Source organism: Felis catus, chromosome D1, assembly GCF_018350175.1.
Source record: "Felis catus isolate Fca126 chromosome D1, F.catus_Fca126_mat1.0, whole genome shotgun sequence".
NCBI classification, from domain to species: Eukaryota; Metazoa; Chordata; class Mammalia; order Carnivora; family Felidae; genus Felis; species Felis catus.
The window spans coordinates 104,891,463-104,918,390 of NC_058377.1; the positions used below are offsets into that span (position 1 = coordinate 104,891,463).

At 58.8% G+C, this 26,928-nt stretch overlaps 2 protein-coding genes across 4 annotated transcripts; one reads left to right on the forward strand and one right to left on the reverse strand.

The window, feature by feature from the left end:
* The first annotated feature begins 1,113 nt into the window (after window positions 1-1,113).
* On the forward strand, window positions 1,114-13,188 carry TMEM132A (transmembrane protein 132A). Of its 2 annotated transcripts, none has more exons than XM_023239887.2 (11): window positions 1,114-1,321; window positions 3,710-3,924; window positions 4,148-4,366; window positions 5,136-5,467; window positions 6,776-6,925; window positions 8,200-8,398; window positions 8,483-8,626; window positions 9,721-9,923; window positions 10,672-10,951; window positions 11,311-11,502; window positions 11,914-13,188. In XM_023239887.2, exons 1-11 carry the CDS (start codon window positions 1,222-1,224, stop codon window positions 12,937-12,939), a joined length of 3,060 nt encoding a protein of 1,019 aa, XP_023095655.2. In that variant the 5' UTR covers window positions 1,114-1,221; the 3' UTR covers window positions 12,940-13,188. The 2 variants fall into 2 exon arrangements, with proteins under 2 accessions (XP_023095655.2, XP_023095656.2); XM_023239888.2 differs by having other exon boundaries at window positions 1,116-1,321; window positions 8,203-8,398.
* Window positions 13,106-26,583, reverse strand: SLC15A3 (solute carrier family 15 member 3). Of its 2 annotated transcripts, none has more exons than XM_023239889.2 (8): window positions 25,851-26,583; window positions 22,396-22,688; window positions 20,387-20,534; window positions 18,628-18,738; window positions 17,759-17,927; window positions 15,259-15,417; window positions 13,867-14,022; window positions 13,106-13,411 (listed from the first exon to the last, which is right to left on the reverse strand). In XM_023239889.2, the coding sequence occupies exons 1-8, from the start codon at window positions 26,388-26,390 to the stop codon at window positions 13,257-13,259; spliced, it is 1,731 nt and encodes a 576-aa protein (XP_023095657.2). In that variant the 5' UTR covers window positions 26,391-26,583; the 3' UTR covers window positions 13,106-13,256. The 2 variants fall into 2 exon arrangements, with proteins under 2 accessions (XP_023095657.2, XP_019668039.3); XM_019812480.3 differs by having other exon boundaries at window positions 22,396-22,685; window positions 25,851-26,582.
* Window positions 26,584-26,928: the final 345 nt, after the last annotated feature.

Genomic DNA, 26,928 nt, shown 5'->3' on the forward strand with positions numbered 1-26,928 from the left:
ATCCATTCCTGTAGAGCCGCTCCGTGTTCTTGACTTGTCCCTGCAGGGGCAGTGTGAAACTGGTAGAGAAGGAGGGAGGGGAGGGGGGCAAAACAGAATTGTTAGTACTGGGTACCCTTCCCTCGTGGACCATTCCTTCCTGAGGAAGGCATGCGCCCTTTACAAAACTTCCGGGAACTGACCAACCGCTGGGGTGGAATAGCGTGGATGTGGGGGAGGGCCATGAAGATACCCCTTCCCCCATTGAGTGTAAGAATAGGAAAGGCTGGTGGGCTGGCAGCCAGGAGATTTGCCTGTCCTCCCTCCTCCCCTCATCAGATGGGATTTTCCTGCACTATGTTCTCAACCTGGCCTATGTTAGATCAGTTGTTTTGTAGAGGGTTACAGGCGTGTCGTTTCTGCCCCCCCCCCCCCCCCCCAGTTTCTTAAACTGCCCGGGAGATGCTAATGTGCAGCCAGGTGCTCTGGTCTGGACCTCTCCTAACTGCCTGGCAGGCAAGGCTGGGCCAGGAGGCCAGGACCTGGGAGGAAGGACTTCCCTCAGGAGCAGAGGGGCCCTCGCCCTTCCTGAGGCCCACAGACCCCTCCCAGAGCTGGGGCTAGGCAGGAAACTCCAGCTGTCTGCCCCTGAGAACTTCTTCCACAGGAGTGGTCCAGGGCTCTAGCAGCGAAGGCCCAGGTGATGGTCACCTGGGCCTTGTTGGCCCCTCTCTCCCCCTTTCCACCCTTGCAGCTCAGTTCCGCACATCCCTGAATTCCTGATTCAGGTGTGGATGCCTCTACAGGTGAGTTGCTTGTGGGGCGGGCGTGAAGCAGAGGAAGTGGCCGTTTCCCCCACGGGCAGGAGCTTCCGAGAGGGAGCGACCCGAACGCCTCGAGTCCCTCTCGGTAGCGGCGGGTCAGCCCCTGTGGCTCCGTCCCCCAGGGAAGCGGCCTTCTCCCCGACCTGGTGCACGGGGGCGCTCGGGGCTTGGGGATCCGTAGGGCACTAGGACCCGGCGGGGCGGAGGGGCAGCCCATGTGCCGCGCTCGCTCCCTCCCACCCTGCTGCTCCAGCTCCCGCTCCATTGTCTGGGAGCTGCGGCCGCGGGCGGGCGGCCGGGCGGGCGGCGGCGGGGACCCAGCCGGCCGGGTCGGGGCGGCGCGGAGCGGGCGCGGGAGATGCCGGGCGGGCGGGGGCCACCTGAGCCGCCCGCCTAGTCCCCGCCCTCCACGGGACGGATGTGCGCCGGGATGGCGGGGCGCGCGGCAGCTGCTCCCCGGGGGCCCGGCGGCCCCTGGCTCTGCCTCCTGGTGGCCCTGGCCCTGGACGTCGTGAGAGGTCAGCGGGAGGGGAGGGGCGGGGCGAGGGGTGGCCGGGGCCGGACTGGAGGGATGCGGCGAGCCCGGAGCTGCGGGTTCCCGGACTGAGCCCCGAGCGGGGTCGCCCCACATTGTGCCCTGAGGGCTGGAGGTCTCACCCCCAGGATCTTGCCCCCCAGCCGCGCTCCTCTGTGGCTTCCCGCACTCGCGGAACCCGGCAACTCTTCCTGACCCGGGATCGGCCGGGCCCCGGGCGCTCACCGTCAGCCCTCCCACCCCCGCCGGGTCCCCGCACCTTCCGCGAGCTCCCCTGCCGCCCGGGCTTTTAACCCGGCTGCCCCTGACCCAGGCGCGTCAGCTCCCTAATCTGCGGTGCCCACGGCTGCACCCCAGTGGCTCCTACCCTCCTCCCCCCACCACCAACCCAGCCCCCACGGGAACGGGGAGCAGCCCCTATGCCTGGGACCTGCGAGGTGCGCAGCCGCCCTCCCCTTGCCCCAAAGAGCAAGCTGACCTTGGAGTCTCCAGGGATTGCCCCATCCGTGCCTTCCTGAATCCTGCGGCGAGCCCTATCACTGGAGGAAGGAGCAGCGACTCTCCTGTGCCCGGGGTTGGGGGGAGGGGGGGGTCAGACTGCCCCTGGCAGGGCTGTGGCTGCTAGGTGGATGACACCACAGAAGAGTGGGGGGTGGGGGAGGGATAGTGAGGCATTCTCTACCCCCCTCACCCTCCCCGTGAGAGCTGAACTCTGGGTGCTGGAAGTCCGTGGGAGTCAGGCCACATAGCATCTTATAATTATCCTGGCAGTGAAATAGGAGGAGGACCGGAGGTCAGGGGCTGCCCCCCGGGAAGCCCTAGTCACTTACCTGTTACACTTGGGGGCAGGACGGCTGGAGCCTCTCAGACACACGCTCCTTGGTGGGGAGGGTCTTGAGAGAGGTTGAAACCATCTTTCAAGCCCAGGATGGGGCACCGAGGAAGCTGGCTCCGGGGCTGCTTTCAGCCACCTGCTCCCCTCCCCAGGGGACCCAGCAGGAGCCCTAATAACCCCTTCTAAGAGATGAGGAAGGCCTTGTCACATCCATTATTCAGTAGCAATAACCCCTCTCCCCCCAGACAGCACTCCGCGCTTTACAAAGCCCTCCCCGCTTCACGGTGTCACTAAATGCTCATTCTACAAGTGAGGAAACTCAGGCTCTGAGATGTTAAATGATGGACCCAAGCTTCACGGAGTCAGAATTAAGATGTGCACGCAGTCCTCCAGGCTCCCAGAGCATCAGCTCCAGGGAGAGCTGCCCAGCTTGGAGGATTCTGGAATGAGTAGAACAAGTCCCCCTGTGAACAGACAGGAAGACAACTAATTCAGATGAGGCGACTAGCCGGGGAAAGACTGAGGGTACTGGTGAGAGGTCCCGCAATCAAGAAGGGCTTCCTTAAAGGAGGAGGCAACATTCACCCCGGACTCTAAGGGAGGAGGGAGAGACCCACAGTCCAGGGAGCGCAGCCAGCAGTGGTCACCCTTGCAAGCAGCACAGGGAGCGGAGGTGAGGTATCCCTCTGGGTGTAATGCCTGAGCTCTGACTCCCGGCAACACCTGTCTCCAGCCAGGTGACCCCAGGCAAGTCCCTCGACCTCAGCCTCATCTTCCACACCCGTAACGTGAAAATAATAGTGACAGGGCTTGGGTCTCAGAGTTAGTACACAAACTGAAGAGTTAATATATGTAAAACATTTTAAATAGTAGTCTGCATGTAGTTAGTGTTCAAAAATATTTATTCTTATTGGGGCTAATAGTCGGTACAAACCCAATATGGTCTCCGGGGTCCTTTGCCCCTCTAGTCATTGAATATTTTGACTCTCTCCCCAGGCTCATGGCCCCCCCCCCCCATCCCACTTTTGCACTCCAGTACCCAGTACTGGGTACAGAGGCAACCCTTGCAGGGTTGCCATGGTGATGATGGAGGGGAAGGCTGGGTGGATGCCCAGATAAGTCTGGCCAAGGACTCAGGGACAGACAGCATCTCTGCTTCTACAAAGCCCACCTTGTCGGCTTTGTACTGCACCTTTTACTGCACAGGCCCTGTCTAGGGAGAACTGTACCCTACAGATGCCTCGACATCAGAGGCAAGTAGGTAAGAGGGCAGGAATGAGGGCGAAATGCTGAGAAGGTTCTGCTCAAGGGAGGAAGGTCTGAGTCTATGGAAGGTAGAAGGAGGAATGGTTTGGAAGCTGGCATCCTGTCTGGGATATACCTTCAAATCCTGGCCCTGTCACGTGCTACCTGTGTGAGGTTCTTTGAGCCCCCAGTTTCCTCATCTGTGAAATGGGACAACTGTGCCCCAGAACGGAGCTCATTTCAGCCCTGCCAGCTCTGGAGCTGTCACCATCCCTATCCCTTCTTCCTCAGTGGACTGTGAACAGGACCCCTTGGATCCTGTCTACCTGCCTGCGGCCCTAGAGCTCCTTGATGCCCCTGAGCACTTCCGGGTGCAGCAGGTGGACCGCTATCCACCTGCCAACTCCTCCCTGGGCTCCAGATCTGAGACCTTCCTGCTCCTGCAGCCGTGGCCCAGGGCCCAGCCACTTCTCCGGGCCTCCTACCCGCCCTTTGAGACGCAGCAGGTAAGGAGATGGCACCAGAGACTCCCCGCCTAAAAGGATTCAGAGCTGAGGGCTGCTGTATGTGGCTCCGGAGTCTCCCCAGCCCCAGCTGTGCTCCCCATCATCCAGAGGCCTGCAAATGCCCTCTCCTGCCAAGCTGGGGCTGGAGGCCTGGCATCCCATCTTTCCAGATCTTGCTTCCCTCAACCCCCTGCTTTGTCGAACACCCTTATTCTCCCTCCAGGTGGTCCCTCCACGGGTCACTGAGCCCCACCAACGGCCAGTGCCGTGGGATGTGCGGGCTGTGTCAGTGGAAGCGGCTGTGACTCCAGCAGAGCCCCACGCCCGCGTCCTCTTCCACCTCAAAGGGCAGGATTGGCCGCCGGGGCCTGGCAGCCTGCCCTGTGCCCGGCTCCACGCCATTCACCCTGCAGGCACTGCTCACCGAGCCTGCCACTTCCAGGTGAGTGGGCGGGCCCTGCCTAAGCTGGCCCGGCCTGCTGTGCCGACCAGAGGACGGCCCTGGGGTAGGGAAGAGAGGGCTTACCACCCCCAGCTGGTGTGGGAGTCACAGACCACCTGACTCCCTTCCTGCTCCGCTAGCTTTCATGGGGACCCTTTGAGAGGGTGGTTTAGGGACCCTTAAGGAAGTCAGTCCGTTGGTGATGCCTTTGGGCAAGTAACTTAATTTTCTTGGGACTCAGCTTCCCCATCTATAAAATGGAGTAATAACGATGCCTACCTCGTGTGGAGCTGGAATAAAGAATGAATGAAATGAACGCAAGAATAGCTTTTAGCCCAGCGCCAGCGCCTGGCACAGCGTGATCACCCAGCAAGCGTTCACGCTATTGTTAATATCACTTTTATAATGGCAACTTCCACTGTTTTGGGGGTCTAGCACAGGGATCCACTGGAAAGAGGTATTTTGAGGGCTTTGGGATTCTTAGAAGGCTGGGGTGTAGTCAGGGTGGTCCCAGGGAGTAATTAGGGGGGAGGCATTGGGATTGGCTCGCTTTGGAATGAGGCTGTTCCCACAGGCAGAAGCGTGGCTCTTGGATGAGTTCCGAGACCTGGCCCCAGTCACGTGACTGGTTGGCTGTGTCACTGTGGCCGCTGCTGGTCCTGCAGCAGGAGGACCCCTCCAGCTCTGCATCTCCTATCGTGGATGCTGGGACTCGCCCCCCCCCCCCCCGCCCCCGCCATGCCAACCGTTGGCTGTTGTGTGTTTGCAGCCATCCCTAGGCGCCTGCGTGGTGGAGCTGGAGTTTCCCTCCCACTGGTTCTCCCAGGGCTCCAGCACGCGGGCCGAGCTGGCCTACACGCTGGAGCCCGCAGCTGAGGGCTCTGGGGGCTGTGGCCCCGGCGGGGAGGAGGACGCCAGGGAGCAGGCTCTTCCGGTGGGCAGCGTGGAGCTGCGCCCCGCGGACCCCCCGCGGTACCAGGAGGTGCCCCTGGATGAGGCAGTGACTCTGCGGGTGCCTGACGTGCCCGTGCGGCCCGGCCAGCTCTTCAGTGCCACCCTCCTGCTCCGGCACAACTTCACAGCCAGTGTCCTGACCCTGCGGTGAGAATGGGGCTCCTGGGGTGGGCTGGAGCCAGGGGCCTCTGCAGGAAGACAGGGCAGGTGCCTTCTCCTTCTGGGGTCCTTACTGGAACCCTTGATCTCTGCAAACACGAGCCCACCAAAACCCCTCCAGGCCAAGAGCCGTGACTGTCCTGGCAGCAGGCAGGACCCAGCAGCAGGCACAGCCCTGAACTTGAAGTCAGAATAAGAAGCTCCCCTTCCCCTGTCACCTCCTTGAGACTCCTTGTCCAGTGGGGCTGACGTTGCCTTCTTCACAAGGCGGCTGTGAGGGCTTTAGGGAGGGAAAACAGGAGACGACTTGGAAACTGGAAAGTGCGGTGCCTGGGGGTGGTTAACGCTCTAATGGGATGTTTGCCCCGGTCACATTCATCTGCATGTTCTCCTGCCTGCCCCTCACCTTTGGACAGAGCCTGCTCCTCCCCCACAGAAAGGCTCTCCTTTTTGTGTCCCCTTCTACAGGAAGTTCCCCAAAGTAGCCCCCCCACCCCAATTCCACTGATGAGGATTTGCAGAGTATGACGTGCCTCTCTCTCATATTTGGGTTTGTGTGTGTCCTGTCCCTGTGCGTCTCCCAAGTGCCTGTCCCGTCCCCGTCTGTCACACTGTCCTGTGCTCACTTGCACACTCGTTAGATCTTTCGTAGACACTTAAAAAATATGCAAGCCCTGTGTCTCCACTCTGGAGCTACAGAGAGTAGCAAGGCCTGGTCCCCACCCGGCACTAAGGGGACCAACGGGTAGGGAAGGGAGCTGTACGGCATGCGCTGGGGGATATGCTCTGGCGGAGGCACAAGGCGCGGTGGGGGCCTGCATTAGGGGCGGAGCAAGGGAGAAATCCATCCTGCCCCCAGGAGAGCTTCCTAAAGGAAACTATTCGAGTTGCTGGAGGCTTGAAGAACGAGCAGAGGCAGAAGGCTGAACGCACCGCCTGAGCAAAGACTCGGGCATAAATGGGCTGTGCGTGGGGGAAGAACTTTCGGTGTAGCCGGGGCAGGGTGACAGAGATGTTACAGGCCAAGACGAAACCAGAGCAGATCCTGGAGGGCCTCGATGCCGGGATTAGACTTGACGCTGGGGGCAGCGGGTCTTTGGGTGCTGGGGAGAGCTGTGTGGCATGACGCGCATCGAGATGGGGTCCTTGTGGATGGGAGGATGGTGAGCACGAGGTTCCAACGGGAGTCAGGGAGGCCAGACAGGAGGCCGGTGCCTGGAGCCCCTTGAGTTGCTCCTCGTTCGGTCCATAGTCTGGCACCCGCCTCGACACACTGGGCCTGCGTCCTCTCCCCAGGATCAAGGTGAAGAAGGGGCTGCACGTGACGGCTGCCCGCCCCGCCCAGCCCAGCCTGTGGACTGCCAAGCTGGACCGCTTCAAGGCCTCCAAGCACCACACGACTCTCATCACCTGCCACCGTGCCGGGCCCACGGGGCCGGACTCCAGGTGGGCAACTCCCTCCCCGGAGGAGCAGGGGAAGGAGTGAGCGGGTTTCTGGGGCCCGAGGGAAGGGGGCTGCCACGCCGCCTCCGTAGCCCCACGGGAGCAGGCACAGAACAGACTCCTTCAAGGAAGCAGCACAAAACAGACAGTCATTCGTCGAGCTCCTACGTATCCGTGTCTAGCTGCTCCTACCTGCAGTGAGTGTCCGTGAGTCTTCGTCACGTGATGCCAGCCTATCCCGGCCACTCAGTTCTAGCCCTCACAGCCCCTACCCTGCCTCCCGCAACCACCAAGTGGGGCCCTTTTTCCGGGCCATTGATAGTTCCAAAAAAGCTCAGCTGTGGTTAACATGATCTCTGATTTACTCTGAGCCTGGGCCGAGGCCGTGAGCATGGTAACGCCTGTGTGAGTCCTGGTTCTGACACTTTTGGGTGAATAATCACGAGCAAGCCAGTTCACTTCCCCCTTTACCGCCCCCCCCCCCCCCCCCCCCCCCGCCAAGCCTCAGGTTCCTCACCTGCAAAATGGGACTAATAATGCATCCCTCAGGGTTTGTGAACATGAAATAAGATCCTCTATGGCAAGCATCCAGCAAGTGGTTTTTTTGTTTGTTTTTTTAATGTCTTCTTTATTTTTGAGAGAGCACACGCTGGGAGGGGCAGAGAGAGAGGGGAAGAGAGGATCTGAAGTGGGCACTGCGCGGACAGCAGAGAGCCCCACGCAGGGCTCAAGCTCACGAACCGTGAGATCATGACCCGAGCCGAAGTCAGGCGCTCAACCGGCCGAGCCACCCAGGCGCCCCAGCAAGTGTTTGATCAAAGGAAGCTGTGAGGGTTATTATTCAGGGGGTCGAGTGCCGATCCTGGGGCTTCAAAGTGACTCTTCCTGCTTGGTAGAAATTGACACAGGTGCTGTTGCCACCTGAATGGCCATGGAAAGCAGAAGTCTGAGTGGAGAGGGCCCAGGAAGGCAGGAGAGCAAGCAAGCTTTCCAGGGGGGTGGTGAAGTGATTACACGGACCTTCCAGAAGCCAAGAGCATGTAAGAGCTTGGGCCCTGGAGCCAGGATGCTTGAGTTTAATCCCAGCCCTGCCGCCTTTCACTCTGTGACTTTGGGCAAGTTCTAGAACTTCTGTACTTAAGTTTTCTCATCTGTAAATCGGGGATTGTCTTAGGACCCACCTCATGAATATAGCAAGTGCTTACAATAGCGTGTGGCCACTAGCAAGCACTCAGTCTCTCTCTCTCTCTCTCTCTCTCTCTCTCTCTCCTGGCCAGCAGCCCCCTTGAACTATCCGAGTTCCTGTCGGTGGACTTTCTGGTGGAGAATGGCACTAGTGGGGGTGTGGCGGTCACTCGCCCTGTCACATGGCAGCTGGAGTACCCAGGCCAGGCCCCCGAAGCGGAGAAGGACAAAATGGTGTGGGAGATCCTGGTGTCAGAGCGGGACATAAGAGCCCTTGTCCCCCTGGCCAAGGTAAGGAGTCCCCACCTGTGCTTGGCCAGGCCCCGAGCCAAGTGAGGCAAAGAGCCTGGGGCTAAGCTCCTCCCACACCCCCAGGCTGAGGAGCTGGTGAACACGGCTCCGTTGACCGGAGAGCCACAACGTGTGCCTGTGCGCCTCGTCACTGTGGACGGTGGGGGTGCCCTGGTGGAGGTGACGGAGCACATCGGCTGCGAGTCGGCCAACACACAGGTCCTGCAGGTGAGTGGCACACGCCGACCCCGTGTGAGTGTGCCCAGTGATGGACCTACGCCTTCCCCACTCAGGTCCCCGAGAGAAGTTTCTTACTGACACCAGAAACCTCAGCGGGGGAACCCCAGATTCAACTTCTTTTGTTCCCACCGCCTCTGTGCACAGTCAGGTGGGAGCTGTGTAACCCCAGCAGCCCCAGCTTAGGCACCTTCACGTTCATTACTGCACTGACAGATGAACTGAGCTGGGAGAGCTCAGAGCACTTTGGGGGCACCAGGCTGGCTCAGTCAGTAGAACACGCGACTCTCGATCCCAGGTTTGTGAATTTTAGCCGTGTTCGACGTAAAGCCCACTTAAAAGAGTATATACCTTGAGATCAACAGATTTTAGTTTGAAAGACATGTTTGTTATCAGTTAGCTGTGTGATCAGTTAGCTGTGTGATCGTGGACAAGTCTCTTAACCTCTCTGAGCCTCGGTTTTCTAAGCTTTAAAACGGGAATATGTTATTCCGTTGCAAGAATTAAAAGCATCAGTGATAATTATTAGAGGCTGGTAACGATCCATGAGGTAAAAAGACAAAAAGGGGAGGGTGACTTTCCACACTTTGAAGTTCAAAGAGGAGAAGCCCAGAGCCCGTGGTTCCTAACTCCTTGCTGCCTGCCTGGAAGAGGCGTCTTGCCATTTATGACGCCGCTTTGCCCCTGTGCGCGGTTCCTTCCTGAGGGCTCTGGGGTGGGTAGGTCTGGCCTGGCTCTCTGCCTTCCTTCCTGTGGTGGGTTGCCAGGTGGCTCCAGCAGGAAAGCCAGAGGCACTAATGAGGAGCCAAATCTGTGGGCTCCAATGCTCCTCGGCCAGGAGAAAGACTTTGTTATATGCGGATGGCCAGTTTCCCCAGCTGAACCCCCGGGGGTGAACTTGGGGGATGGCTGGTTCCTCCAGAGCGGATCTTAACTGCATGGCGAAATCTTCGTAATCTTAAAACATGCCAGTGACATGCATCACGAATTTCAGCCCTGCCCCTTCTCACAGTGAGGGGTCAGGGCAGCCCTCTCTGGTCCACACCTGTCTTCCATGGCTTAGCCCAGCTCCTGCCCTCCCGTAGGTGTCCGAGACCTGCGACGCTGTGTTTGTGGCTGGCAGAGAGAGCCAAGGCGCTCGCGGGGTGCGGGTGGACTTCTGGTGGCGCCGGCTGCGGGCCTCGCTGCGGCTGACAGTATGGGCCCCGCTGCTGCCCCTGCGCATCGAGCTCACCGACACCACCCTGGAGCAGGTCCGAGGCTGGAGGGTCCCCGGCCCAGCCGAAGGGTGAGTGGAGGCCTTGGCGAAGTCGCTCTGGGACCGAGAGAGGTTGCAGGGAATGTGGCCTTGGTCCCACGCACTGGGGCGGGGGGGGGGGGGGGGGGGGAGGGGGGGGTCTAAAAAACTACCCGGTTGCTTCCGGTTCCTCCTACCCACCCGCCTTTCACCACCCAGCCTCTGACCACTTCATTTGTAGTTGCAGACCTCCACCCTCCCTGCCTCCCTCTCCCCCTTCCACGCCTCACTTCTCTGAAGTATTTATCACTTTCTAATGACTGTAGAACCTTGTTCATCTGTTTGCGGTCTGTCCACCCCCTTCACGCTCCTCCCCGCGACTGTTAAGACTTGAAGGCAAAGGTTTTTGTCTAGCCCGTTCACTGTTGTGTCCTCAAAGCCTGAGGTGGCCCCTAGCTCGGTGAATACTGAGAGTCCCGCCAGAGCCAAAGGTGAGGCTCCTCCTCGCCTCCCCAGGAGCCAAGAGTTCCAGTTAGGAGCAAGAGGGCAAGAGTGGCTTGATGGACAGGCACAGGCACCAGTTAGGAACGGGGTTGTGGCGCCTCGCCAGCGGGTAGAAGTGTGGCTGTGCTCGAAGAATGGTGCCACCAGTGTGTGTGTGTGTGTGTGTGTGTGTGTGTGTGTGTGTGTGTGGCTCTCGCTCTCGCTCTCGCTCTCGCTCTCCAGTGGGCGGGGACCTCAGAGGCTGGGGGCGGAGCCCGAGCTGACGCCCCGCCCCCGGGCCCTCCCCTCCCTACAGGGTGCCGGAGCCCGATGCTCCCGCGGTTGCAGAGGAGGCGGAGCGGCGCGCCCGAGGCTGCCGCCTGCAGTACCAGCGCGCAGGCGTGCGCTTCCTTGTCCCCTTTGCGGCCCATCCGCTGGACGGCGGCCGCCGCCTCACCCACCTGCTCGGCCCCGATTGGCTGCTGGACGTGTCCCACCTCGTGGCGCCGCACGCGCGCGTGCAGGACCCGCGTGTAGCCTCACTGGAGGGCGGACGCGTCCTGGTGGGCCGGGAGCCCGGTGTCACCTCCATCGAGGTGAGCAGACCCCCTGGCGAGGGTGGAGGTGGCCCCGGGAGTGTTCGTGGGCAGGTATGAGCCCAGTGGGATTGGGGGCTGGGGGAGAATAGGGTGGCCCTGTAATGGGGGATGTCCTCCAAGAATGAAGGGCTGGGGGTAGGTATGTGGGGGCCAGGTCTTGGAGGAGGAAACTGTCCCTGGGCATGGGATTGGGGTCCAGGTATGTATAGGGCATATGGGGTGCAAAGGGTGGGGAGAAGCAGCCCGTGCAGATGCTGGGCCCAGGGCGGAGGGCCCAGGGAGGACCCTCCCGTTGACTCAGACCTGTCTGTATACCTACCACCCCCCCCCAACTTGTAGCTCCCTCTTACCCTCAGGTGCGTTCCCCACTGTCTGACTCCATCCTGGGGGAGCAGGCACTGGCCGTGACGGATGACAAGGTCTCGGTGCTGGAGCTGCGGGTGCAGCCGGTGATGGGCATCTCACTGGCCCTGAGCCGAGGCACTGCCCACCCCGGGGAGGTCACAGCCACATGCTGGGCACAGTCAGCCTTTCCCGCCCCAAAGCAGGTGACAGCTGGGGGTCAGGGGGATGAGGTCAACATCTCCAGATGGGGGCTAATGACAGGGAGGTGGGAGGTACCTGGACCCCTCACCTTAGCATTTTCAGAATGAGGTCTGTCTGCCCTATAAGCTAGTGAGCTCTCTGCAGCTGGAGGTGACCAAGCAGTGGCTGGCTGGAGTGTGGCAGTGGGAGGTTGATTAGATGGCTCTGAGGACCCTCCCGATGACTCAGACCCCAGGGCTGAGTGGCAGACAGGTGATTGACGCACGTCCCCTCTCTCCCTGTGTTTTGTCCATTTGCCTGTGTCTGTTTTCTCTCTGATCTCTCCTCCGTGTGGCCTGTCTCTGTGGGAGTGGTCTCTGTGTGCATGCGTGCGTGCCCTCGCATGTCTCTGCCTGTGTCCGTGTGCCCCACAGGAGGTGGCCCTCTCCCTTTGGCTGTCCTTCTCTGACCGCACCCTGGCCCCCGCTGAGCTCTACGACCACCATGACCTGGGACTGTCTGTCTCAGCTGAGGAGCCCGGTGCCATCCTGCCAGCCGAGGAGCGGGGCGCCCTGCTCGGGGTGGTGGTGAGTGGGGCGGGTGCCGAGGGGCTGCCCCTGCACGTGGCTCTGCACCCGCCGGAGCCCTGCCGCCGGGGCCGCCACCGTGTGCCGCTGGCCTCCGGCACCGCCTGGCTGGGGCTGCCCCCTGCTCCCACCCTGGCCCCCGCCCTCCCATCCAGCCCTGCCCGGAGCTCTCCAGCCACGGAGGCCAGCACGGGCCGTAAACGATGGGAGGCGGGCGGTGTTGGGGACAGGGGGGGCGTGAGGGGCAAGTTTGAGCCGGCAGAGGAGGAGGCCGGAGGGGAGGAGGAGGAGGAGGAAGCGGAGGAGATGGTCCCCGCCCCTCAGCGGGTCACCGACCTAGAGCTGGGCATGTACGCTCTGCTGGGCATCTTCTGTCTGGCCATCCTCATCTTCCTGGTCAACGGTGTGGTCTTCGTGCTGCGCTACCAGCGCAAGGAGCCCCCCGACGGCGCCACCGACCCCGCCTCCCCCCAGCCCCACAACTGGGTCTGGCTGGGCACCGACCAGGAGGAACTGAGCCGCCAGCTGGACCGGCAGTCCCCCGGCCTGCCCAAGGGGGAGGGGGGCTGCCCCTGCGAGAGTGGGGGAGGAGGGGAGGCCCTGACCCTGGCCCAGGCCCCCGCCGGGGCCACCGCCGGCTCCTCGAGCACCCTGGCCCGGAAGGAAGCCGGGGGGCGGCGGAAGCGTGTGGAGTTTGTGACGTTTGCGCCAGCCCCCCCAGCCCAGCCGCCTGAGGAGCCCGTGGGGGCCCCTGCCGTGCAGTCCATCCTGGTGGCCGGCGAGGAGGACATCCGCTGGGTATGTGAGGATATGGGACTGAAGGACCCCGAGGAGCTGCGCAGCTACATGGAGAGGATCCGGGGCAGCTCCTGACCCCTCCCCGCCTGCCCAGCCTGCCCGGCCCAACACCATCGGCCGCCAGCCCCGGCAGCCTCCTGCCCACCCTCTGGTGCTCGCTGATCCAAGTCCCCCGCCTGGTCACTCGAATGGACTCCCACCCAGGCCCCCTCTGCCCTGCCCCCCCCATCATGGACCATGCTCGTGAGGAAGGGCTTATGCCCCTTATTTATGGGAACCATTTCATCCTAATGTCGGGTACAGAATAAACTCAAGGAACCCCCACCTGGGACTGCTGCTGTCTGTGTCCTGGGGGGAGAAGCGAGGGGTCGGGGGGGAGGGGGGCGGCGTGCTCAGCCCCTATCCCTGCTGGGACAGCTTTGAGAGACGTGGCCCTGAGCTGCCCTCTCGTAGCGACCAGCGATCCAGATAAACAGGAGGGCCGTGGCGGCCTGGATGCTGGCCAGGAGGAAAAAGTAGAGGTCCATTCGGCAATTGTTGATGTTCCCTGGGGAAAAGGAGGGGTTGGCATTTGGGTTGGGTCGGGCAGGGCTCCCCTGGGACTGGCCGCTGAGAAGGTGTGGGCAGTGGGCTGGCAGACAGCCCTCTAGCATCTGGCCTGTTTCCTGTGGCTTCTGTAACTCCCTGGTCGCTAGCTATTCTTTACGGGGCTTCAAACACCCAACACAACAGGGAAAGGTGGCCCTTCAGCCACAATGACAGACTTCCAGATGCAGGAAGGAGCCTTGGAGGACTGCTGAGTACACGGGTTCCTTTTTGACAGTTAGGGAAACTGAGGCCCAACGTGGGGAAGCCACATTGTGGGCGACTGGCCAAGTCTGGGCTAGAACCCGGTTCTCCCGAGTCTAGCCTGCGAATTTTCATTCTGCCCGGGGTCAAGGCACTTAGCAGCTGCCACGACCCTTCTGAGCCTCCCACCCCCAGGGAGGGCCCCACACTCACCGAAGTCCTTGGGGCAGTACAGCCAGCCCCCTGGCAGTGACAGGAGTGCCACGAGGCTGGAGCCCAAGAGTGAGCCCACTCCTGACAGGCAGAAGAAGATGCCCATGATGGCACCCTGCATGGAGCGAGGAGCCTCCGAGTAGGCAAACTCCAGGCCTGCAGAGGGAGGGGGGGGATCAGGCCGGTGGAGAGGCAGAGACGGGGTCCGAGGCCCCCGGCCCACACTCAACAAGCCCCCACCCTGGCCTCCCTGGCAGGACTGCCCACTACGTGGCTAGGACAACACCCATGCACCACCGACCCCTTGCCTCCGCCCTGCCCTTCTGTTCCCCTCCACCTGGACGGCCCCACATTGCTCTGTCTCCCCTCCTCCTCTTCCCTCTGCCCTGGACCAAACTGCGGACGCGGTTATTTCCTGCCCAGCCTCTGCAAACGCCTCTTAAACTCCCCTGCCTCCTGCCTTCCTCCTCACACACTCAGATGGGTCTAAAACACGTCTAATGGGATCCTTTCCCTGCCAAAGTCTCCTACACTGGGGGATGTGTGTGTGAGACTATGGCCCCCAGGAGAAACTTCAACATCCAGGTTTGGCCCTGCACCTGCCAGCCTTCCGGACACTCCCCACAAAGCTCAGCTCTTTGCCAATGCTGTTCCCCTGCCTGTGACCTCCTTCCTGCCACCTGCTGAGTCCTGCCCCCGCTGCCCACCTGCCTCCTCCCCACCTCGTCCCCGGGCTTTCCCACCACCCTAGAGTCCCTTCCACAGTCCTCCACCGGGTTTACCGTCTGGGTGATGCCTCCCAATTCTGAGTCCCCCCCCCGAGCCTAGCCCTGGCCGGCAGCTGAGTAAGCTGCTCCCTGGCTGAGTGAAGAGCCCACGCCCACCCTACGGCTCTGGCTCACAGCCCGGCCGGGGAGACAAACACGTGCTGCCTTTCTGACAACGCAGCACCCCGTGTGCCGGGACAGACATTGGCAACAGGAGGAGAGAACGGCTCCCTCTGCCCGGGGGCCTCGGAAAAGGCCATACGGAGAAACTGGCATTTAGGCTCAGAAGGGAAGGGGAAATTGTTGTTCACTGTGAACCTGAGGCAGAGGGAACAGCAAATGCGCAGACCCGGGGGATGAGGAACACGGCACCAGGGACTGTGTGGGAAGTCCTTACGGGAGCGTCTTAATCCCCTCCAAATCTGCAGTGCCCATCACGGTGCCCGGCACAAACCAGGTGCTGGGAAGTCCCCACTGGGTGAAGGCAGCCCCACTTAGGGAACCTGGCCTTCCTCCACCCGCACGAACCCGAGAAGCTGTGGCCGTGAGGCCGCTGACTTGGCTCGAGGCGGCACCAGGCAGAGCCCATCACTGGTGCGAGAGCAGGGGGAGGGGTCCAGCGTACCTGGGATACTGGCAAAAATCTCACTGATCCCGATGAGCAGGTACTGAGGGACCTGCCACCAGATGGACAGAGGTGCTGCATAGTACACATTCTTCCCGATCTGCTGGGACACCGTCTCGTTCCGATGGATGTACTGTAAACGCTCCATCTCTAGGCCTCCTGGAGTGGGGGGAAGGGGGGGACTGGAGTCAGGCCCACTGTGGGCAGCTTAGCCCATGGCAGAGCTTGGCATGTAGTAGGTATTCACTAGGTAGCCGAAGACTGAGCAGCAGGTAAGGAAGAGGATACTGGCCCGGGGGCAGGGTGGAGGTCCCAGATCTGAGTTTCAACCCTTTGATTTTTGCCTTGGATGCTAGGAAGCTCAGATGAGGTTTTGTAGTCATTCACAGGGACAACTTGCATTAATTGAGAGCCTGTTATGTGCTAGGCATAATCCGGTGAAGAAATGGGCAGAAGTCATGAATAGACACTTTTCTAAAGAAGACATCCAGATGGCCAACAGGCACATGAAACGATGCTCAGCATCACTCCTCATCGGGGAAATACAAATCAAAACCACACTGAAATATCACCTCACCCTGATCGGAGTGGCTAACATGAACAAATCAGGAGACTATAGATGCTGGCGAGGATGTGGAGAAACGGGAACCCTCTTGCCCTGTTGGTGGGAATGCAAACTGGTGCAGCCGCTCTGGAAAACAGTGTGGAGGTTCCTCAAAAAATTAAAAATAGATCCACCCTATGACCCAGCAATAGCACTGCTAGGAATTTACCCGAGGGATACAGGAGTGCTGATGCATAGGGGCACTTGTACCCCAACGTTTATAGCAGCACTCTCAACAATAGCCAATTCATGGAAAGAGCCTAAATGGCCATCAACTGACAAATGGATAAAGAAGTTGGGGTTTATATATACAATGGTATACTACTTGGCAATGAGAAAGAGTGAAATCTGGCCTTTTGTAGCAACACGGATGGAACTGGAGAGTATTATGCTAAGTGAAATAAGTCAGGCAGAGAAAGACAGATACCATATGTTTTCACTCATATGTGGATCCTGAGAAACTCAACAGAAGACCCAGGGGTGAGGAGAACGGGGGGAAAAAAGTTACAGAGAGGGAAGGAGGCAAAGCATAAGAGACGCTTAAATACTGAGAATAAACTGAGGGTTGATGGGGGGTGGGAGGGAGGGGAGGGTGGGTGATGGGCATTGAGGAGGGCACCTGTTGGGATGAGCCCTGAGTGTTGTATGGAAACCAATTTGACAATAAATTTCATATTAAAAAAATAATATGCAGTCTTGCATATGAGATAAAATAAAATTAATTAAAAAATAAAATTAAAAAAAAAAATGAGGTTAAGCACCCAGCCCACAGTTACACAGCTAATGAGTAGTTGGGGCTGGATTTGAGAGCCCCGGTGTGTCTGATTTCGCTGCTGGCCCCGTTTCCGTGGGACCACACGACTTGTGTCCACTTGCAGGATCAAGTTGTTACAGAATGGTTTTCTAACCTGGCTTGCAAAGCTTCCTTTTCTCTCCTTCCCCTACTCTGCTTAGGAGGCAGCTGTGCTGTAGTGGAACGAACGCTGGATGTGGTGTTGGGTGACTCAGGTTCCAATCCTGGCCCTGCCACGCTGGCTAGCTGTGTGACCTTGGGCAAACCACGTAAGCTCTCTGAGACCCAGTGCTCACGTGCAAGGAGTGAGAACAAAATTCCCGGGGTTGCTTTGAGGATGAAACGGGACAGGGTGCATTAAAGCACGGAACCGAAAAGAAACGTGGTTTGGTTTTCATCCTTGTTAACACGATACTATTTATCGAGCTTGAATTCCCCCTGCCTCCTACCTGTGATCCAGGCACAGTACTGGGGGTTTTATAGGCTTTTTTGAATCCCCAGAACACTCCTGCTAGACTACATTCCGTGAGGGCGGAGCCCCGGTCCTGCACCAGGGCTGAATCCCCATTGTATCCCCATTGAAAAGATGGCACTCACAGACACTAAGTAACTTCAGAACCATTCAGTTTCTAATTGAAGAGGACTCAGGTTTGTGCAGTAGCACAAAAGGCTTCTTGACCATTTTATAAATGGCTGCAAATCCTTTAGAACCGGAGGAAAGAAGAGAATAAATGATAAATTCTTTCTTTTTTTTTTTTTTAAGTGGCTGAGTGTCTGCAACATTCATCGAGCCCATTGACTGGGTGTCCATGGGCACCAGATGAAAAAGAAAGAAAGAACCCTGGCTTTAGGGAGCTTACATCCCACTGAACACCTTATTCCCTCTCTTGGCCTGAGTTTCTTCATTCGTCAGGACGAGGGGAGGCTGGACTGGAGGAGGAGGGTCCCCTTCAGGTCACACCCTCTGGGAAGCCAAGATGGCATCCGTGGCAGGAAGGTGTTCTTGGCCCCGGGCCCACGGCTCCAGCATTAGCCCGAAATGGAGCCAGCCTCCCCCGACCCCAGACAAAGGCCAGCTTCCCTCCCGGAGTCCCTCCACTCACCTGCCACAACCACGGAGGCAAAACCAAAGAACATCCCCAGTGCCATCTTCTGCAAGGCCGAGGGCAACAGCTTGCAACGCAGCAGTAAAGGGTCGAGCAAATGATCCTTCACGGGCACCAGGATCAGCACCACCACGACGTTGGCCAGGAGGAGCCAGGCTTCCGGGATCTGGGCAAGAGGGAGCCAAGCAAGGCAGGCTAGCGGAGCAGAAAGGGCTCTGGGCCGGAGTTGGGAGAACTGGCCTCCAGACTGTCCCTGGGTGGGCCAGGGTCGGCCCTCTCCCCTCTCTGAAATGCACATTCCTCAGCTGTGGAAGTCGCTGATGGGGTTAGACCAGGGAGGGCAGATGGGTTCCTCTAAGTCTACCAATGGGGAGCGGCTGCCGGGTACATTCTTGGGCCCAGCATGAAAACATGTCAAGGTTCATCAGTGATGTCTTCCCTGGGCCGGGAACAAAGGTATAGCGGCCAATGTCATTTAGCTGCCAGCTCCTAGGACCTTTGATGAGTCTTTGAGATGCCAAGGAACTGGTTTGGAAAGTCCCGGTAGAAGGCAGACATCTGGGCATCCGGGGGTCCCGGAGAGTGAGGGGACTCAGGATAGAACTGAGGGTCCCTGGCGCACCTATCTGAGGGCCTGGCGGAGACGGGTGGGAGCAAAGCCGGCCTGAATTCTTCCGAGCAGTTGAGCATCTTGGCAGGATGCCTGGGCTGGGGCACAGCTTTACCCATCCCCCAGGCGCTTTTCCCGTTCCCTGAGGACCCCTGCCCCCTGGGTGTGGAAGCTTCGTTTCCTTCTCTTCTCGGAGGAGGAGGAGGCACCCAGCGGGGCCTGAAGTGGGGGGCTGGACGCCCACGTGGTCTCTTACCTTGTAGCTGCTGCCCTCGGCTCTCAGAGCCACGGAACTGTTGGACGGGTACTCAGGGAAAATGTTCGGGATGTGGAGGTGAAGACCTTGCAGGACATACGTGGACTGCATCTGCCAAGAGAGGTGGAGGCCTCACCTTCAGGCCGGGAGACTCCCAGCTCCCAGAGGGCCATTCTGCAGCCGAGCTCCCCACGGTCCCCTCCCCCAGCCTGGGTTGGGGGGAGGGGAGCGGGGAGCTGACCTCCCTCCCCTCCTTCCTCCTCGGGGAGCCAGGCCCCCGTAGGGGAGCTTCCTGCCTTCCTGCGTTCTGCTCCCAGGCCTGTGCATTGCGTGTGCAGCCTTGTCCCAGAGCCTGGGCACAGCTGGTCTGACTCACATTTGTGTCTCCAGGGCCTGGCACAGAGCGGGCGTGGATAAGTGGTTGTTGACATAGGGAAGATAATGACATGGCTGTCCCCACGGGGAGCTCGCATTTGACACCGAGGCCAGGCTGAGTCCCACGGGCTGACACAGCACAGACGCCGCATAGGCACGAACCCACCAGAATGGCACTGGACACAGGTGCAGGAGCAGGCTCCCGGGGGGCCCCACTGCCCACCGATACCCACAGGTATCACCCCTTTGGTTGCCGTATAACACAGGGGAGTCCGGGACAATCCCACAGGAGGGGCAGGGGAGGGCACTTGGGTCGCTCAGGACCGCAGCTATTTACCTGGTGGTATGTGGGATGTCAATATTCTGACAACTAGTATGGCTGACAGTCAGCCACGGGCACCTGCACCCCATGTCCTGTCCCATCATGGACACCTTGTCTGTGCCACCCCCAAGTAGCAGGCTGGCCCTGCACAGGCCCCGTCTTCTGTAACTCGAAACAAGCTTCTTACGAAGGGGATATGGAAGGCGATGACCTTGTGGTCTGGAGGGTAGAGGCTGGGGTAGGCTGCTGTCCACCCTGTGCGCGCGCGCACACACACACACACACACACACACACACACACACACACTGCTAACCTTCCCCTCAGGAAATGGTGGGGAGTAGCAGCTCTCTAACCTGGCTGAGTACCAGCATCAGTTTCTTATTCTAGAGACTTCCCCCAGCGATTCTCTTTCAGGGGTCTGGGGTAGGACATGGAATCCGTTGTTTTAAAGCTCCGCAGGTGGTTGTGAGACCACTGGGGTGGGGGATCACTGCTGCCATGTATTCAACCTTTGCCCCTAGCTGGCCGGGAGGCATTGAGCAACGGGCACACCTTCTCTGGGCCTCAGATGCCACGGCCGAGAATCTGAATGCTGTAGAGCTGTTACAGCCTCGAAGCCACCTGTTTCACACATGAGGCCCAGACAGATGGGGTGACATTCACGTCATGGGGCCTCAGACCTGTCTCCAGAGTTCCTCATGCTATTAATTATCAGGATGGTGGGCCCGGGGAGGGGGGCACCTGGGCGGTTCAGTCGGTTGAGCATCTGACTTCGGCCCAGGTCATGATCTCGTGCTTTGTGAGTTCGAGCCCCACATCAGGTTCTCTGCTGTCAGCACAGAGCCCACTTCGGATCCTCTGTCCCCACCTCTCTCTCTGCCTCTCTCTCTCTCTCAAAAATAAACATTTAACAATTATCAAGATGGCTTTGTGCCAGGCCCCACGTAGCCCCAGTTCACTCTGTGAACCCCTGACCCCCTTTTCACATGCTCAGTGAGAGCCGAGCCCAGTCGGGGGACTGGGGAGCCAGTGTCGCCAGGACGAAAGGTCAGGACGCTCACCTGGAAGTACACCATCCAGTAGGGCACCAGGGTCACCATGACGGGCAAGATCTTCACCAGAACCTGGAAGTTGGCCATGTCCTCTTGCGGGGTGGGGCCAGGCTGGGGAGACCTCTGCGCAGGCAGCGTCTGGGTACCTTGAGAGTCTCTGTGGGGCCACGGCAGCAAATAAAATAGCAGCCGTCATCACCACCACCACGGCCATCACTAGCCCCTAATTCAATCTTGCTCCCCTCTCACCAGTGACCATAGCCATCACCTTCTAAATGACCCATCTCCTCCCTCCTCCAGGAGCACCACCTTCTCCATCCTCACCATCCTCACCGCTGCCAACATCCTCACCATTCTCGTCGTTAGGGAGGCGATCGCCCCCCAGATCCAGCCTCCCGCAGTGTTCACTACACTCCCAGTCACCGTCCTCCCTATTACCTCCTCTCTCACGCAGGTGGCTGATCAAGACCCATCCCACCCGAGCCGTGGCCCCGTGGTCCCGGAGAAAGTAGACCAGTGACTGTGGCGAGCGGACTCTTGGGGGATTTTGGGCTCGCAGCATCAGTCTTCAGTGGGAAGCAGGGAAGTCCCTGTCCAAGCCTGACTCAGAGAGGCTGGCCCAGGTTTGATACACCCCCCAAAACCCCCTGCTTGCTGTCTCCAAGTCCAGACTCCTCCACAGACAACATTACAGCCCTCTCCCTACTGGATGAGGAGGGAGGGAGCGGAGAGGTAGGGGGGCAAGGGAAGTGATCGGGGAAACAGGATAGATCAACCACTGCTATGACCTTTACCCTTTGCCGCATCCTTTGAAAATTAAAACTTCTCCTTAATGCTTATTTATTTTGGGGGGAGAGGGGCAAAGAGAGAGGGAGACAGAGAACCCGAAGCCAGGTCAGGCTCTGAGCTGTCAGCACAGAGCCTGACACGGGACTCGAACCCACGAACCGCAAGATCTGAGCCTTTGAGATGCCAAAGGGGATAACACCAGTGTGGTCATTTCCAAAGAAGGGCCACCATCACCTTCTCCCCTCCCAGTATGTGATGACACTCTTCCACTAATGGGTGATTAGTTCCCCTGCCCTTGAATCTGGGCCAGCCGTGTGGCTCTGCTGACCAAAGGAATGGGCAGAAGTGATGCTCTGGGATTTCAAGCCTCCTGAAGGACCAACAGCTTCTGCTTCCTTCCCTTTGGAACATTCTCTCTTGGAAAGCTCCCTCCTCTGGCAACCCAGACACCTTGTTGTGGCAAGCTCCAGCCACAGGCGTGAGGCCACACGTCTGTGCTGACACCTCAGACCCTGGAGCCTGCTTCGGATTCTGTGCCTCCCTCTCTCTCTCTGTCCCTCCCCCACTTTCTAAAATAAATAAAACGTTAATTTTTTTTTTAATTTTAAAACTAAACCCCGCAGCGTTGCACCAGCTTGGAAAAACATGTTCCGCACCTTTCCCGCCTCGATCCTACCCACAGGGTCTGTAACTGGCTCCAAGGCGTCCAAGTTGGCTTGGCGTAAGCAGCCAATTAACTTAGGAAGGAGAAGAGCAAAAGGAAGGCATTGTGCATTTGCAAGATCAAGAACCATCCGCCCTGGGATGCCGGCTAGTGGAGTAGGAGCAAGTTTGGCTGATTTCTTAGACGTTCTTATACCTAATGTCAGGGTGGTGTTGTATCCCAACAGCCTTTGCTGGTACCATCCCCGTCATCACCACCTCCACTGCCACAGTCGGTCGCCATTGATTCGCTAACAAACACCGCCATCTCAACCTTCACAGGCACCGTCACCGTCAGGACCATTAACATCCTCTCACTTTCTACAGGTCACCCACGGCAGTATCACCATCCACCACCTTGACCTCCATCACAGCGGGCAGCTCTGGTCCCCGGAGAGCAGGTTGTCATAAAGGGCTACTGAGGGAGGTGGAGCGGAATGTTCTTCCAACTGGACCGCGCCTCCCCAGGAGGAGCACCGCCCTTCCCCAGGCTCCGTGGCCCCCTTCGCCACGAGCCCTCTCCTCACCTGGTGGAGTGTCGGTGCCACAGCCGGGGACAGCAGTTTTGGAGAGCAAGTTTAAGCATGGAGGACACTTGGCTGCCTGCGGGGGGCTTGGTGATGAAGATGGGGGTGGCAAAGAGGAAGATGAAGAAGGCCAGGCCCACGCAGCCCACGGTGATGCCGTAGCCCAGCAGGAAGTTGACGTTCTGTTGGATAAAGGCCACCACCAGCAGCGACAGCACGGCACCCACGTTGATACTCCAATAAAGCCAGTTGAAGAAGCGGCGACTGGCATGGCGGCCAAGATCCATCACCTGCTGGGCGGGCGTGAGGGTGAGGGCCCAGGAGGTCCAGGGGCACCCCGCCACGATGCGCCTGCACCCCCTTTCCCACAGAGGCACTTCCTGGGTCAGTGGGTGAACATTCCAGAACTTTCCTACCGCCGGATCACTAAATAGACACTCAATAAATATTTACGCAATGAATGAATAAACCTTTCCCTTGGGAGTCACTTGTTAACGACCAGGACATTTGGCACAGCTGTTTTTTCATGCTCACGGCTCACGGCGCCTTTTTATGTTCACCAAGCAGTGCACACAACAGATGTCTGATGCCACTTTGCTCGTTGCCGGTTGATTTCTCCCTTTGTCTTTGACTGAACAACCTTTATACGCATCACCTTTGTAACCGGAAGAAGGCCAATAAAGATCAGGTCTGTTCCGCATTATTAAATATGATGTACGCGTCTTACTGAAAGAACAGTTAAAAGCCTAATTGAGAATCTCCTCTGCAACTTGGAGATGCAGAGTTTTCCATTCTGGCCCATCCCTTCCCCTCGACTTGCTCCCTCTGATATACGGGCAGTCAAACAAGGTTGGCATATCAGCGGAAACAGAGGTGGGCTTGGACACAGCCCCAAGAGAGGATTCTGGCCTGGTGAGAAAAAAAAAAAAAAAACCAGGCCCCCCAGCAAGGGCAGAAGGACTAAAAATCTTTACCCAGGATTTGGATCAATCTGCAACAGTCAGGCCCCAGGCCCCCTTCCGGTCTGCTGGCTCGGGTCAGCTGCACTGACTGATCCCACCTCTCCCAGACCCCGGTCCCCGTTCTGACTCTGTAGATCTGGGGCAGGGACCAGGCGTCTGCATTTCTAAAAGGCAGTGAGGACTAGAGGTCAGTTCTCTAGGTGATTCTGTGCACATTACGCCCGTCGCTCTTTCAACAAACCGCCACATCTCAAAACCCCCAAAAAAAGCTCTCCTTTTTGTCAAGCTTTCCTTCCTGTAACTGCGTGGGGGGGGGGGGGGGAAGTAGGTATTTTGTTCCTTTTCCAAATATAAAATTAGAGTCCATAGGGATGCATCCCCTCGGAGGTTCGGAGGGGTCCTCTCGGCAACGGAGAAGGAGGGGCCTGTCCACTCAACGAGAATTTTTGCTGTCGACTTTCAAGCAGAAAATTAAATAAGTCCTATTACGTGCAGCCACTTCCATCTAGTCATTGGAAGTAAATGAATACGACAATTGCAACTCTAAGGGGAAGACCAGCAGCCCATTCAGGATATAAATGAGCTCTCCCAAAATGAGCACTTTGTCAAGAATGATGGATGGCCCTTTCTGAAATCAGCAAGGGTGTTCAAACCGCAGCTCCTGGGTATGGCTGTCTGCCAGACGGTGCCAACTTCTCCCACCCACACATCCTTCATCTGACCGCCCCCCTAAATTCTGCAGCAGCCCCTTACCGCTCCGATGTACCTACTCCTGTTACCCCCATCCACTCTCCACCGCAGCCAGAGACATTTTTAAAGAACTCAAATCCAGTGAGGTCCACCCCTGCCTGAAACCATTTCAGTGTTTCCAGCCTGTCCTATGTCAGGTTCGGACCCCAGGGGGCAGCCTTCCAGTCTGGCTTTGCCCCACCCAAAGGCCAAGCTCAGAAAACAGGAGAATGTGAGAGAGCAGTTATCACTGTTGATGTCACTGGAGTTCTGCCACCAGGTGGAGGGAGAGACAGGGGGCACTGGATGGCTGAGGCTCTCTGGAGGTCAGTGAGGTCAAGGGCACAGATTAAGGGCCCCTGGCGGTATACCGGATGTCAGTGAAAGACTACAACGAAGGGAAGAAGAGGGATTCCTATTGGTCGATGTTGGGATCTCCTAGTCTGAAGGCAGGTCGACAGCATCCAAGGACTGGACAGGCTGCCCAGGGGGCACTGAGTTCCCTGTCATCAAAGAATCCAAACGGGCCGGATGAGGAAGTCCTTGGCAAGGACACTGGACTTGTGGATGCCAGCTGGATGCAATGATTCTTTTTAAAATGTCACCCTTTATGGTGGTGAATACATACAACGAAAGAACATTTGAAAAACAGACACAATGAGGGAAAAGTACAATTAGCCCAGTGGCCTGATCACTGCTACAGTTTTTTTTTCCTGTTTCCCGTTTTAGCTGATTCCTGGTCTTTTTTCCTATGGAAGGGCTGGAAGGCTGCCCTCCGGGCTATAATCACATTCTGCATGCAGTTCTGCCTCGATTTGGCTCACTAATACCATAGCTGGTTGTTTTAATCATATTACATATTACTTAAAATTATTGTCTAACATCCTACTGAGGAAAGCTATGAAAACATAGCTACGTGGTTAGGCATTCACTCATTTGTTTAGTAAATATTTACTGAATTTCTCCTATGTGCCATGCTCTGTCCAAAAGCATACAGAGAAACACTCATCAGTTAAAATATTTGCTCCAATGCTCCTGGGTAGTGAATAGCAGAGCTGGGATCTGGACAAACTGGCTTGAACCAACCTTTGCACTGCTGGTGAGGTAGAGGCTTTCTCCTTCCCTAACCCCCCCCCCCCCACCTGTATAACACATAAAGATGGGGCTCATGGGGGCGCCTGGGTGGCTCAGTCTGTTAAGCCTCCCACGCTTGGTTTCTGTTCAGGTCATGATCTCACAGCTTCGTAGGTTCGAGCCCCATAACGGAGGCTGCACTGACAGCACAGAGCCTGCTTGGGATTCTCTCTCTCCCTCTCTCTCTGCCCTTCCCCCCGCCTCTCAAAATAAATAAATAAACTTAAAAAAATATGGCGCTCATGGTGGGGCCTGAAGTCCAGCTTCCCACTCTTTGATCTGCTCTCTGTGTGACCTTGGACAGGTGGATCAATATCCCCAAACCTCAGTGTCCTCACCTGTAAAATGGACACAATAATACCACCTACCTCCGGGATAGTTAAGAGAATTAAAGGAGTTACAACAGTGAAGGTGGCTCTTCGAGAAAAGCAACTACCCGCTACGGTTATTGCCATCGTGGCCATCGTGACTGTTAGAGTTGGCTCCCCCCGCCCCTCTTCCTTCGAATAAGGAAACCTGGCGCAGAGTGGGGAAGTGGTTTGCCGGAGGTCGCCCCTGGCTCCCGGTCTCGGCCCCCACGAACCCCGCGGGCCCCGTGCGTCGCCTGGGCCTCCGCCCGCGGCCACTCACCTGGTCGGCCCCGAAGGAGGTGAGGTTGCTCCGGATGGAGCTGGCGGCCAGGGCGAGCAGCAGCAGCCCCGAGTACAGCGTGGGCGCGCAGTACGGGGTGGGCGAGGCGCGCGGGCAGTCCGGCGACGGGCAGGCGGGCCCCAGCGACGACTCGGGCACCTCCCCGCAGAAGGAGCGGCGGCCGTCGAGGAAGGCGGTGGCGGGCAGCAGGCTGGAGGCGGACAGGTAGAGCAGCAGGCTGAGCGCGATGGCGCGGTGGCGGCCCAGGTAGGCGTCGGCCAGCCAGCCGCCCACGGGCGCCAGCAGGTAGGACGCGCCCAGGAAGACGAGCGCCGCGCGGGACGCCTGCTGCCCGTCCCAGTGGAAGCGGGCGCTGTTGAGGTAGAGCACGAGGTTGGCCGAGACGCCGAAGAAGGCGGCGCGCTCCAGCGCCTCCACCAGCAGCACCGCGGCCGCCGCCGTCCGCCGCCACCGTCGGGGCCCCCGCGGCCTGCGCGCCAGCAGCGGCCGGCGCTCCTCCCGGGCGAGCGGCGCGGGCATCCTCCACCTGCGGCCCCCGAACGGGCGGCCCTCCCTTCTCACCCGCTGTGGCTCACCCCCTCTCCCCCTCTGTCTCCCTGACCCCCTCTGCCTGGTTTTCCCCTTGCGGCCTCTGCGGCTACCCGGTCTCTACCTCCCCGTCCCTGACCCTCAACTCTCGCCCTGTCCCCTCCACCCGCCCCTGACTCTCCCTCCTTTCCTCCCTGGGCTCTTTTTCCCCCTCCTCTCGACCCCTGAGGCCCCCCTGCCGACCCCTTTTCGCCCCACTTCTCCGCCCCTCCCCCTCCTTTCCTGTGGCTCTCCCAGTCCGTCGCCCCGTCTGAATTGTCGTCCCTTCCCCTGTGACACCTGGCGTGTCCTCTGGGGGAGGGGGCCCTCTCACAGGGCTCGCTCTGCCCCCACCGGCCTTGCTGTCTCCTCCACCTCCTCCTTGCCCCCTCCCCCCCTCCTGCCTCCCCTCCTCCTTGGCCCCCTCTGGCTCCGGCTCCGCCGCCAGCCGCCTCCGACCAGCTTTGTGCTTCTTGAGAAATTCTGGGCT

Bases quoted from the DNA above. Each gene is read 5' to 3' on its own strand.
- TMEM132A (XM_023239887.2), top strand. From the start codon at position 1,222: ATGTGCGCCGGGATGGCGGGGCGCGCGGCAGCTGCTCCCCGGGGGCCC. The intron at 3,925-4,147 runs GTAAGGAGATGG...TTCTCCCTCCAG, and splicing joins CGCCCTTTGAGACGCAGCAG to GTGGTCCCTCCACGGGTCAC. The intron at 9,924-10,671 runs GTGAGTGGAGGC...CCCTCCCTACAG, and splicing joins GTCCCCGGCCCAGCCGAAGG to GGTGCCGGAGCCCGATGCTC.
- SLC15A3 (XM_023239889.2), bottom strand. From the start codon at position 26,390: ATGCCCGCGCCGCTCGCCCGGGAGGAGCGCCGGCCGCTGCTGGCGCGC. The intron at 20,535-22,395 runs GTGAGGAGAGGG...GTGGCCCCACAG, and splicing joins TGGCACCGACACTCCACCAG to AGACTCTCAAGGTACCCAGA. The intron at 18,739-20,386 runs GTGAGCGTCCTG...CTCTCTTGGCAG, and splicing joins ACTGGATGGTGTACTTCCAG to ATGCAGTCCACGTATGTCCT.